General features: G+C 37.5%; 1 protein-coding gene across 1 annotated transcript in view; it reads right to left on the bottom strand.

Annotated features, from left to right (window-relative positions):
- The window catches only part of LOC149226197 (DNA damage-binding protein 1-like), a 229,211-nt gene that overhangs the window by 181,176 nt on the left and 34,358 nt on the right, over positions 1-13,677 (bottom strand). The window contains 3 exon segments of the mRNA XM_089377428.1: positions 10,161-10,212; positions 12,032-12,123; positions 12,228-12,287. Coding sequence (XP_089233554.1) covers positions 10,161-10,212; positions 12,032-12,123; positions 12,228-12,287 — 204 coding nt within the window.

Here is a 13,677-nt window from a genome sequence, read left to right on the forward strand (position 1 = left end):
CCAAGACAAGAGGACACAAGATGTGGCGCCAGCCAAGGACAAACCCCAATGTAGGAAAACCCTTGATCAATTCTTGTTATATTCTTCAATAGTTCAGCAGAGAGAGATAGAACATATACATCAAAAGTCAACACTTTGACTTGTCAAAATAAGAGCAAATATCTTCACCATGAAGATGACACATGAGGTTGTAGATCGAATGACAAGGACTGCAAATCTGAAGGCATACTTATCAGTCCTCATACTTCAACTAATATTCCAAGGTGATTCCATCACCATGCTGCATCCATCACCATGTTGCATTCAACCACGCTGCAACCATCACCATGTTGCATCCTTGTTAGCTGACTAATCCTCAACATAGTAATATTATCCCATTACAGTAGCTTTGTCCATCTTATAGGCAACCCTGAGAATAGCCTTGTTGCTGGCTATGGCCTGCAGCCTTGCCTAGCAACAAGATAGGCCTCCAGTCCTTTATCAACCAGCATCCAAGCATCATTAAAACTTGACTCTGTTGTCAGCCCTTTCAAACAAGTGTCACCAAAATGTGACCATTGTAGCAGCACCAAAATTCTTGTCACTGTAATCCGAGTTCCCACATGCCGAAATACTTGTCCTATGAATTTGACACTACAAGCCATCCAAACATCCCACTGCAGTTTATCTAACCTTATCACTGTATGAGATCAGAGATGAATCCGAGCTTTTGTTCACTAATTTTAGTCCTAGACAGAACTCTGCTATCCCTTATCTTTCCTGTGATTACATCCAAAGACTGTGTTGCTACTGTATATTCAGAGTTACATTCAAACTAACCTCTTCCACTGTCCATCTGAGATCAGACACTGAGACAGCGTGTTTGAGACACCTTATTACAGCGAATAAGGGTTTCTTGAATCACCCTTCACTGCGGATTGAGGTTACCTCTTGACCTGCAGTTTAGGCTTCAGGACTGCGGCTAAGATGTGTTAATTCTCCTTGCTTGAACAACGCCTACATCACATCTTTTAGGACTGTGTATCAGTCTCTTTCTTACTGCGGATTAGGAGTTCATTTAGCTCCCTTTGATTGTTTCTAGCTGTGTATGGAGGACTGCGGTTAGGGCTTTTATGTAGCTTCCTTTGACAGCGTATAGAGGCTCCCTTTGACAGCGTATGGAAGCCTCCTTCATGACTGCGTTAAGTGCCTCCTCTTGTTGCATACAGACCCTCAATGACTGCGGCCTAGGACAGCGTATTAGGGCATCATCTTGCAATGGTTAGATCTCCTTCAGGGCTGAGATTAGGGCTTCTCCTTACCTGCGTTTAGCCCCTCCTAGGATTGCGTAGGAGAGCTTTCCTTTAGGGCAGCATAGGTGCCTCTCTCCAACATGATAATCATTCTCCATGACTACATCTAAGGGTCTGCATCTAGATGTCTCATGATTGTAATTTAGGGCAGCATATGGGTCTCTTTGGACAACGCCTAGAGCTAGGGCATCTCCTCTAGGGCAGCGTATTCTCTTAGGGACTCCTTGCACCAAAACCCAAACAAGTGGAGAGGAAGAGATCACAAGAGGTGTGTGTCAAATGACTTGCAAGCCACCTCTCTTTATAGTAAAAATTTGAGGACAAGTGGGGTTAATTTGGTTTTTGGTCGACCTTGACGACTTGTTACACAACACAAATAAATTCATATCTCTATGAATACATGTCGAAATCGGATGATCTTTAGATCAATCTTACACCTCTCGACGGGAGGAATCCAAGAAAAATGTCAGTGGCCATAAATAAGATGACCCACATGGAGTTTGGCCCTAGTTGCCAATTTTAATAGATACACATCCAACTCTTAAATAACATTTTCACCCAAGTTAAAAATGAACCCACAGGATCAGAATAAACTCAATCATCATTTTGCATAAGATAGTAAACCTTTCAAAAGAAACCAACCACAAGCAATATTTCATAAAACAAATTATTCAATTAAATGAAATACTGAAAGCACTCTGACATTGGCCCATCACAAAGTTTGAATACACTCCAAAGTTAAGGGAAAGAAAATGCATGTGTTTTACATCTACATGTTCAAATTTCTCCAAACATGTCTAAGAGAATCCCTCACGTACCTTGTCAATCAATATGGATTCAATTAAATCTTCTTTAGGCATCACATGAATGCAAAAAGACAAGTTGAACATGTTTCACTTTCTTCAAAATGCCAAAAGTATCGTCAAAAAAGGTTCCATTTTGGAACAATCAGGACTTTACTTATCTTTTCAATATGTGATTAATGCAGACTAACAAGGTAAATGAGGCATCAACAGATTAGTTGCAAATGTCACAAGGAATAAATAAATTATGACAAAACATTCAAAATATCACCGTGAGTAGTAGGAAAGTATAGGAGCATTTCCAAAGCTAAATCTATATAAAGTATTTTGTTGTGAAATTTCAAACCAATGCAAGCAGCACATCTAAATATGTTTATATTTTGAATGTTTTACAATTTATGTTAACATGGGGAAAGATCTTCAGAGTCCAAAAAATAATTGTTAATGCATACTAATAAGTAGATTGGAATAAATATGCATTTCCTTGTCCATTCAAATGCAAAGAACAATATCAATTAAAACCATCAATATATTGTACTAAAAAAACTAAGAAATCCAATCATAATGAACGATAAATAAATCCTTGGATAAAATGCATACTAAATGTACCTAACAGAAAAATATTTGTATATTTATAGCACATTTACTCACAAGATTTTAAAATTCATTACCTTTGTTCAACACAATAGTAAAAATGGAAAGTTCATAAAATAAAATGAATAGTAAATATTGAGTAAAACAAAAGCTAAATGTAGCTACCATAATAATATTTGGTTATTGATACAATATTTATGTACAAGACCACAAATTCATTTCTTTTGTTCAGTACGGTAGTAAAAAATAAAATTAGGGAACCTTTTTATCCTGAGGCCTGTTTTTCAATAAGCGGTACTTGTAGTGAAAGAATAAATAGTCAGTTGGCAGCCAACTAGAGCTGGTTAATTGTATTCATTCTTGGATAAATAATTAGATAGCTCTCATGATTTCTTAACATATGCAGAAATATTCATCATATATGTAAAAGACAAACACATTTTGTGGTATCATGCGCAAACATGCACTCATTTAGAAATATTCTCAAACTCGGACTTGGACTCAGAGTCGGTCAAGGATCAACTTGGACTCAGAATGAGTTGGATGGGTCTTATTTCAATGAGTCGGTTTACTAAAAAATAGAAAAAATATTTTTCTAATGAAAAGAGTATGTTATAAGAAGATTTTCGGCGTAAATCACATATAGAAAGACCTTTGTCAGAGTATGAAAAGAGTATGTTTTAAAAATTCCAAACCATGTGAGACAAAATATGCAAAGTCTGCTCATGTAATACCATGTAAGGGTGAATAATATATATCCATCTATCTATCTATATGTATACCATGGCACAGAGTACAATACATATCGGCAGCTTTTAGGCCTGTATGAAAGGTGAAAAGATAACAAATGGTTATTGTGGATGATTAACAGCGAATTTTAGAGAATCAAAAAGCTTCAAGTAGATCTTTTCAACTTTTGAGTCTTCCAACAATTATGTATACCCACAATGAATATACAAATGCTTTGCATCTGTATGGGTTACGTAGAACAAGACAAAGTAGGATGCAGAATTTGTATAGCACTCACAACTGAACCTTTCAACCTCTTTATATTTTGTATTTGCTTCTGAATATATACACTCGTTAAATTTTAATTTTTTGAATCCAGCTTTAATTCAAATAGTACTTTTTTGGTAAGCATTTCAAAGAGAGATGTCCAAACTCATGCCAATGGAAGCACTTGATCTTGCTTAGATCCTTCTTCTTCTTCTCACCCTTCTGACTTGACGCAGCCTCTCCTTGGCCCTTCTTGCCCTTGTCCTTGCTACCTTTTCTTGCCAAGACAAAGTTCTCCTCATCCACTGTGGTAGCTGATCTACCATCTCTAATCCCTCTCTGGATTTCCTCTTGAACGCAATCAGTCCATAGCCTTTCCCAACCGGGAAAAATTTCTCTGCCACTTACTGCATCTTGGAAACCATACCAAGACTTGTGAAGTCCTAGAAGAGCAAAATTCACAAGGTCATGCTCTGGTATAGTCACGCCCACACCATCCAGTGCATCTCATACCTAAGTGGACCTTGACAAATATGTGACAATGGGCTCTCCAGCACTCATCCAGATACTCCTTAGCTTCTCCTTAAGAGCAAGCTTCCTGGTATCATTGGTACTCTGATATAGATCTAAAATAGTTTTGAACATCTCAAAAGTTGTCTTCTTCTCATGGATATGAGGAACTATATGATCTTTGACCCCTTCTAGAATAATCCTCCTTGCCTTGATATCATTCTTAGTATGTTGGGTCAACTGTTGGGGATCTTGTGGTGGTGGTATAGCATTCTTGACAAACTCTCCCACCCCATTATCCTCCAAAACTATCATGATCCTTCCTTTCCATGAGATGAAGTTAGAGGCTCCCTCTAAACAATGGTCTGATCTCAACCAGTGGAATGCGCCATACTGCTTACCCACAAAGCTCTCCTACACAACTGATCTTTGTCCTTCACAAATCTGATCAGTTATGCTTGTCAAAAAAACTGCCCTCTTAACTGTCACAAGCCTGCTCCTTGTTGACAGTACTAGGGCACACACAAGCAGCCTTCTAAGCAGTAGTGATTTAACTCAACAAACCACCCTGCTTCAGCCATCTACACTGTTTTGAAATGATACGCTGGTCCTGTTCAAAATCTGAGCTCACAAAAGGCCTCCTTTTAGGTCTCGGACTCTCTAGACTTCTCTGCACAGACCTAAAATTATTGTGGCCTCTCCTGGCAAATGGTTTGAAGCCTGTACTAGCCTCTTTCTACGCTCGGCCTTCTCTCAAAAAGACCCAAAACAGAACCTTTATCCCTGCACGCACACCTCTTGGCCTCTTTTCCAGTAGACAAGGGCTTCGGCCCTCCACCTACAGCGACAGATTTACGATCGTCTTGGCAGAACAGAGATAAAGTCGGCCCTCTTTTGAGCATCTTCTTCTACAAAAGTTGTCTGCTTTCAATGTTGGACCAGACCTCCTTTGACTGGCCGTAAATCTATGTGCACAAGCCCCTTTGTCCCTTCTCTGTGTGCTGGTCTTTATGCGGATCTGTGCTTTGATAGCATGTTGAATTTCCTTGAAATTCTGCTTGCTGTTTGAATGAACAATCTGAAACTACTTTTCTTTTTACCAAGACACGAAACTTCTCAACAATAAAAGCAGTGGAATAAAAGCAGCGAAACCCTCTTCTTTGCTATAGTATTATTGATTGATAGAGACTGAGCAATCTAATTTCTTATAAAGCAAACAGTGACCCAGAGAATACACTTGTTCTCTCTATACTAGTTGGGCACACCCTGCAAACTATCAACCTATGCTCACCTGCTTCCTTGCACTGAGATAGGCCCAATTTCTATGCGCACAGGCTGCCTATTTCCTAGCGCAGGAGGCTCCCTATTACTTAGGACTAGACTCCTATTTCCTAGCACAAAACTGCAGCAAGGAAGCTCTCTACAATACTGCACACCAGCTTCTCTAATGCGCACTCACAACAAGGAACTCTGCTCACACACAAACTCGTGCAAGACAATAATGAATCAAGGATGTGCCTTCATCCTCCCTTTATGCTATTTGATCATGCTATAATTGGAAAAATTATAATTAGACAATTACAAATTTGGAACTGCAGTTGTGATTGACTTGGTTAACTGAGTTCGAACTGAAATCTCTCCAATCATGACTTGGAGTTTATAGCTCGTCCATGCTTCAATCTAAACTGAAGCTCTCAACTCGTCTTATCCAAATTTGAACTGCCACTTGGAGACTCAGTTAATCAACCATTCAACTCCATGCATGAATCTGCTAACATGTTCACCTCCATGAACTCGTTCTTGACAAAAGGAAGACACCCCGTGGTCTTTCTTGACAAGGGAACAAATTAAGAAGGACCTTCTCTTGCTACTACTTGCAGCAATTATTTCATTATTTAATGGATCAATGTATTCCATTGTTTGATTTAATTATGTATGGGTCAATATATTTATGCTTTCTTTGGCATTTCGTAAATAATAATAAAAAAATGGAGAGCGAAAGTCTTAGGGTTGTGTTTACAGGAAAGGCCAGACCCGGCGGCGCCATGGAATTTGGGCCAGTCTCTCATCGACTGGTGCTTTGGGACAGGTCTTGGGGGAGGGGGGGAGAGTTTTAGACCTAGGGGATGGATGCCCAATATGGGTTTTCATAAAACAGTGTTTGGGAAGTGTGGCAAAGGCGACACTGTTTATCACAGTCCTGGATGTGATGGACTTCCAGTCCTCATTCCCCATGGGGGCAGGTTCTTAAACTGGAACTAAGTTTTCACAGTTGCGGTCAATGTGGTTGGTGGTCACGGCGCGAATGGTCGACATAACCCAAGATTTATGGAGGCTCTTCAAAACTTCGTAAGTACCCTCAAAACTATTTCTTGTCTTATTGTATATAATCTGTCACGGTGGTTATGGATATTCTTGGATGGATGCCCTCATTATTGTTTCGAGTTTGCTCTAATCTTGCATCCCACGCATTCCATGGATATACCGTGAGCAATAAACAGAGCATACAGGATCTAGGTGTTTTTCAAATTTTTATTAAAAAATTATCATGGAATACCACACCATTTTGGGTGAGAACTGACAAAATAAATAGATTGACACAGAGTATTGGAAAAAATGGGGCTTTCCAACCCACTTACAAAACCTTCAATTTGAGTGGAGAGTTAAAAATTTGCCCTGATAAAAGACTTTCATATTCAACAGGAATCCACTGTTATAATGAATGTGGGGTTGGGGGGGCGTGGGGTTGCTCTAGGGTTTAGATCACAAACAAGAATAGCCTCCTCCTTTAAAGATGTTTTAAAAAATAAACTCATCTTATGTTGAACAAATACAAAACATGTCCGGCCCATACATTGTTGAACAAATGGAGCTATCCCCTACAGTGGAAGTTGATACTTCAAAGGTAAATTCCCTCTTCTCTACCATGCAATCTAAGGCTGTTATTTGTCGATTTAATGGTTTTTGGCAAAAACCAGAAGCTTTGCATCAATGAATTTCTTCCTCTTGGACTGACAGTTGTGCCCTTTATTTATTCTCCAAAGGGTTTTTCATTGTCCATTTTGATGCACAGAAAGATTATGATTTTGTTTTAAACGAAGAGCCATGGTTTTGGGGAAATGCTGAGTATTTTCTAACCCCGTGTTTTCCAATATTCGATGCTACAAATATGGTGGTATCAAAAATGTTGGTTTGGGTGAGGCTCCCAAACCTCCCTCTTCCTTTTTGGCACCATAAGGTTCTAGAGGATATCAAGAAGAGGGACTGTGACAGAACTGAGATAAGCATCTTCACCTTTGCTAGGATATGTGTGGAGATTGATCTAAGCAAAGGTCTACCAAATCACATAATGCTTAAATACAAAGAGTTTCAGTAGTCTCAAGTTTCAACCACTAGTCTATGAGAACACAGCATCCAGATGTAGGAACTGTTTCCAAACAACACATTTGAAGAACATTTGCCCACAAATAAAAAAAACGCCCAAACAAGAAAGTGACTCACAAGCCACGTGAGTGGCAATTTTCACATTCAGCTGTGGTGGAAGAAGAAGAAATCATGGAGAGTTCAGACAAAGAGGTAGGGGGCATTCAGGAGCCAAATGCTACTATCCACAATCAGGGTGCGACAGTTACAGTACCAATCCAGATGACAGAATTACAGTCAGAAAGGAATCAGATGGAGGAAGAATCAGGGGGCACAAAGAGGGCACATATATCAGAAAGTTCAGAGTCAGGCAAAGATGACCCTAATGGCTCATCAATGGGTATTTTGGCCGTGGTCCCAGTGGTTCCCAGGACTGGGGTTTGGCAGTAGGTTCAGAAGAAGAAGGGAAAGAAGGGAAAGACTAGTGATGCCCACATCATTGGTTCTTCCTAATTGTACTATAATTATCTTTTTTTATATTTTCCTTTTTGTTTGGTGCTTGTAAGCATACTTATGATAGTATTTCTCTATGCTATTTTCTGCCTCACAAGGATTCAGATCCTTGAGGCACACATCATGTGTGTATATGCAAAATGTATTTTCTCCTCTTTATGAATGAAAATACGAGTTTCTTTTCGCAGGAAAAATATATTTATGCTTTCATTATTGAATATGAATTCGAATTATATATATATCCCGACGTCTCCCCATCCCCCCTAAATTTCCATAAAATTTGAGGGTACTCCCACACGTCCCCCCCTGTGCATCTCCCCGCACCTGCGTCCCCCATCCCGAAGTCTTGGTGGAACATTGATATTAAAAAGGCATCCAAAAACAATCTCTTTCTTTTTTTTGCATCACTTACAGCCACTGGCAAAATATGGAAACACATCATGTTTTTGTTTTTGAAGATCTCAAGGACTGATTTACAGAACTTTTTGGCAGATATAAGAATGTATATACAGTTTTTTGTCTATCCCCCTTTTCAGGAGTGCTCCTTTCTAGTATTGTTCATTACTTATACGCAGTTGCTTTTGGGGCCATTTGGTCAACAGGAATGCCTCGGGCATTTGATGTAATTTTATACTCTAATAAAATTATGGACTTTTTATTTGGGATAACAAAAGATTAAAAAAATAAATAAATAACAAACAGTTTATAAGTGTGTCCATATTCACCAGGTTCGCCAGTTTTTGTTGAAAAAAGATGCAAATCTTAACAAACTTTGAGGACGGGTAATTAAATTTGCCAAGTACTGTGAATTTGGATGCAGGATAGCCATTTTAGAATTGGACCTTGTTTTGCCGCGACTTAACCAGATGAATTGAGCTAAACCTTGTTACAGCCACTGGCAAAATAGAGGAACGCATCAGGTTTTTGTTTTTGAAGATCTCAAGGACTGATTTACAGAACTTTTTGGCAGATATAAGAATGTATATACAGCTTTCTGTCTATCCTCCTTTTCAGGAGTATTCTTTTCTAGTACTGTTCATTACATATAGACAGTTGCTTTTTGGGCCACTTGGTCAACAGGAATGCCTTGGACATCTACAGAGGTAATTCTATAGTCTAATAAAATTACAGACTTTTTTTATTCAGGATAAAAAAATACTAAAGACTAAATAAATAAATAACAAACAGTTTATAATGGTCTCCATAGTCACCAGGTTCACCAGTTTTCATTGAAAAAAGGTGCAAATTTTAACAAATTTAAAGACAGGTAATTAGATTTGCCAAGTACAGTTAATTTGGATGTAGAATAGCCAAACCTTTTTACATGCCAGATTTTTCTACAACTTTAAATGCTAAGGCCCAGATTACACGACCGTCCTATCAAATCTGTATAATCTCCTACACATAGGTGACAAGCAGATATTCTACATGATTCAAGCAAGGCAAACTTAAATTGAAAGTCCACCATCTTCTTTTGCACTGACAAACGTTCTTCCAAACTTCATTGTATAAGAGTTTGAACACAAACACACCAACAGAAAACTTAGATTGTGTCCAAATAAAAATTTAAATTTCATTAACATAAAATCAAACCCCTAACTAACAACAACAACAAAAAAATGAATAAACTTGCCAACTTTTCTCACGGGTATCAATTCTTATATTACACCCAACCTAAAGGTCCTAACATGCACCTTGATGTAGTGTTGACAAAAATTCTCATCTCTAACAACACCCTCAAAGATTTAGTTCAGGAAAGCTATATAGAAAAGAGGTACACATGTCAACCCTAACACACAAATAAACAGTCACTTATAATTTTAGACACCTGGACAATCAGTAAAGGGTGAAGGTAACATTTTAGGTTTTAACCCTAAGCAATATGCCAAATTCTGCATATAATACCTGCAACACACTAGATTTGGTGTATGAGAACCCCGTTGGTTCAACCAAATATGTGGGCTACAACATACAGCATGACATTATTATGGTTTTGAAGATAAATCTTTGCTCGCAAATGTGGGCACAATAATTAATAAAAATAACCATTTCAAAATGAAGTCATGGGAGCCTCTATAAAGAAAGATACCTGTCCATTATCTGTAGGACGCCCAATACGATCTGAGACATCTCCCATTGCCCTGCATTGAATGAATGCAAGAATCAAGAATCAGCTGCTAGATAGAAGATTCTTGTTCTCCATATGCATCCAACCCTTCGATTGCTAGCTTCTATTAAAATCTTTACTGAAAATACATGTTTGCATTTTTTCAAGGAATGATTTTCTTCCAGTTGCCCTGACTGAGCAAAAATAGTGTAGATAATAAACACATGAGCTACAATATGATAATGGATGGAAATTAGAAAGAATGGCTATCATCTCCACAGAGTAAAAGTCTATTATATCATGGAATTGTTAGCATCTTCCTTAGTATATTAATAAGAAGTGCTACCATTGATAAATCATATTGTGCAACATTCATACCAAAATCCATTAATCTGGAGATAAATGTCTTCAAAGTCTTATCTAGTCATGGCTTTCTAAATTACTCCCACATACAGCATATGAAAAAGACTCAGTTCATCAAGAATGAAAAATGAAATTTTCAAAATTTATCCTGATTGATCTATGTGAGACTGCTCTAAGTTCATTTGGGACCTATGTTGCAAAAACACTGGCCTGGAGTGCATTTCAGCTCGGAAACGGAAACAAAATGCAGAAATGCGTTTGGTACAGGCCTGAAACGTGTTTCATGCCGTACGGGCAAGTTTTGCAAGGCTGAAACGCGTTTCCAGCAGAAAAATACAATTTTTTTTGTTTTCTTTTCTTTTTTCATTTTAACTTGCTTATTTGGCGATTAAAATAATGTGTGGATGTTTCTAGATGTCTCTCACAAGTTATAAAAACTAAAAGACTGTCGCTTCATTCCCTCATCATATGAATTGAGCAAGTCATTTCACTTGGAAAGGAGCGATTTTAGAAAGGAGAAAAGAGGAAGAGAGCAGTGGTTTATCAAGGCTATTTTGGGATATTTACTTTCATTATGTGATCATTCATGAGGGAATGTGATGTTAGTATGTTTCATCATCATGTATAATTGACAGACTTATAGTCTATGCAATGGCATTGGACAATGTAATCATAATGTAATAATGTAACACGTATGACTATGATTTATGATTGCACGTAACATTTCTTAAATGTCTTAACACACACACACACACACACACATATATATTGCATTTCCCCATTTCCAAAATTTGGGGGGTCACGTTTTGTTCCCGTACCCGTTTCCCCGTATCGTGAAACTTAGTTTGGGACACTTTGGAATAGATTTTGAATAGATTTTGAATTGATTTTATAAAATTAATGACTAAGCCACTTTTCTACAAATATATACTTTTCAAATTTGGGAATAACTCAATAAGGTGTTCCTCGTCATGTAAGCATGAAATTTACAAATTGGAAGATATATATGCTTGAGATATTGATTTTGACTTAGAACAATCTGCTTATTGTACCAAAGTGGTCACCCAATGCAAACTTTTGGTGAATGTCAATCATGTGAAAAAAGGGGAATATATGTACATGTGGGCATTTGTATTTATGGTCCTGACAAAGTTAAACTATATATTTTAGCTTTTTAATTTTTAAATAAACATTGTCTGGATAAACAGATTCCACGGTCTGTTATTTTCAGATTCCTTATTTAATTCTACAATATCTCAGACACCTTGGGATGCAATACTAATAAACTTATAATCTAATCACAAGATACACAGAATGGGAATATGGACATACACACATGCTTTAAAAGTCTGCTCTTGGATGTCAGAGACAAAACAGAAATATCACGAAGAATATATTGAGTTGTAATAAAAATCTTGAACATGCAAAGTGCAACCTACTAGTCAAGTTGGTGCAAAGCACTTATGATTACATGGAAATAACAATATTACCTTGTAATAAGCTCACCCGATTCTGTGTCCCATTGAAGAACACAAAACTTATATCTCTCTGTGGAAATGAAAAGATAATCCTGTGTCTCCCCCTGCACATATATCCACTAACAGAGTTGGTTTCTTTTCAAGTTGTTGCTCAAAAGACCTGCCTAGATAGCACAGAAATGATAACTAATAGGAGAGATTGACTTACATGAGGTCGGAAGAGCTCCAGTGTTGCAATTCGTCCGTAGATTGGTACATCTAGCATTGGCTGGAAAAAAGTAAACATGTTAGTATTTTTACCAATGCCACAAAGGACCTGAAACATATAAAGCTTCGGAAACATCATTTTGAACATTACAATTAATGGCCTGGGTTGAGGGCATTAGCTACAAAGCTATAGGAGGGGCACTAGTGTCGGTATTAAGTAAAACATCATATAAACAATGAAACAATCAACAGAATTTTTCAAGAAATGGTTAAGTTTTAAACTGAATAGATAATGTTAAAAAGAAAAACCAGTATTTATTAACGTGTATCACTAATATGTTTCAGTTGAGGTCATGTTTGTTTACACAATGCTCCTGTTTACTGAGTATAAAAAGAAATAAAATTCTCAGAAAACTACCACAACAGTAAATACTTAACCAAGAAATGCTTGTCATGCAAAAAATTGAGGTCATGTTTGTTTGCACCATGTTAAACAGATTATAAAATGAAAAATCAAATAAAATCTTAGAGAGTCACCACAACAGTGAATACTTAACCAAGAAACGATTGCTATGCAATAGTTATTCTTGCAGCTTTAGGAAGTACCAAGGCTTTGTTTGGCAATAAAAGGTAAGACACTTTCTAAATCCCGATGATTGGCCTGCCCCAGAACATGATCTTGAACTTGACATAAATAAATCCCTGGCTCTTAAATGTTTAAGTGGCAGTACCATAATACACTGTAACTAGTGAAGCTTTTATGGTGCAAGCAAGAGCAGCTGTCTACCTCTATGAATTAGAAATGTCTCATATATGCCACAGTGAGGAGTATAACAAGAAAATGTTAAGCTGACAAGTATAAAAAAACTACATTGCACCCCCAAATTTTTCAGGGGACACGTCCCCAGGACAGCTAGAGGGCACCCCCAAATTTTTCACGGGACACATCCCCAGGACAGTTAGAGGGCACCTCCAAATTTTTCAGGGGACGGCAGGTTGGGGACTGCAATGCAAAATTCACAACTAGCATTTGTAGTTGTTTCAAGCTTGTAAGCATATCAAGCTATACTTTATAGTATCATGCACAACCCTTAACTTGCCAATTATGAAACATCTAGAACAATTTAAAAAGGGATTGAATGACATTCCATTATTGGCCGCTAGGAACGAGCTTTAGGAAACTTAAGTGTAACTATTTTCAATTTGCAATAAGGTCCATGAAGGATATATCAAACAGAGAACTGTCATTATAAAAGTTTTTCTTCCTCATATTTCTTGTTAATAATGATTATGTTAAGCATAAAAGGCATTCACTTCTTAATAGCTTTTGCACTATAAAGCACTATAAAATACTTTGGCTCTGTAAAGATATCAAATTCATATTTCAGATTAAGAAGGGGAATGAATAGGAATTTATTAAAACATTTAGTACCCAATCAAAGTGACTCCTA

Source organism: Pinus tabuliformis, chromosome J (genome assembly GCF_031772625.1).
Source record: "Pinus tabuliformis cultivar Carrire ecotype Pingquan chromosome J, CPIR1, whole genome shotgun sequence".
In the NCBI taxonomy this organism is placed as follows: domain Eukaryota; kingdom Viridiplantae; phylum Streptophyta; class Pinopsida; order Pinales; family Pinaceae; genus Pinus; species Pinus tabuliformis.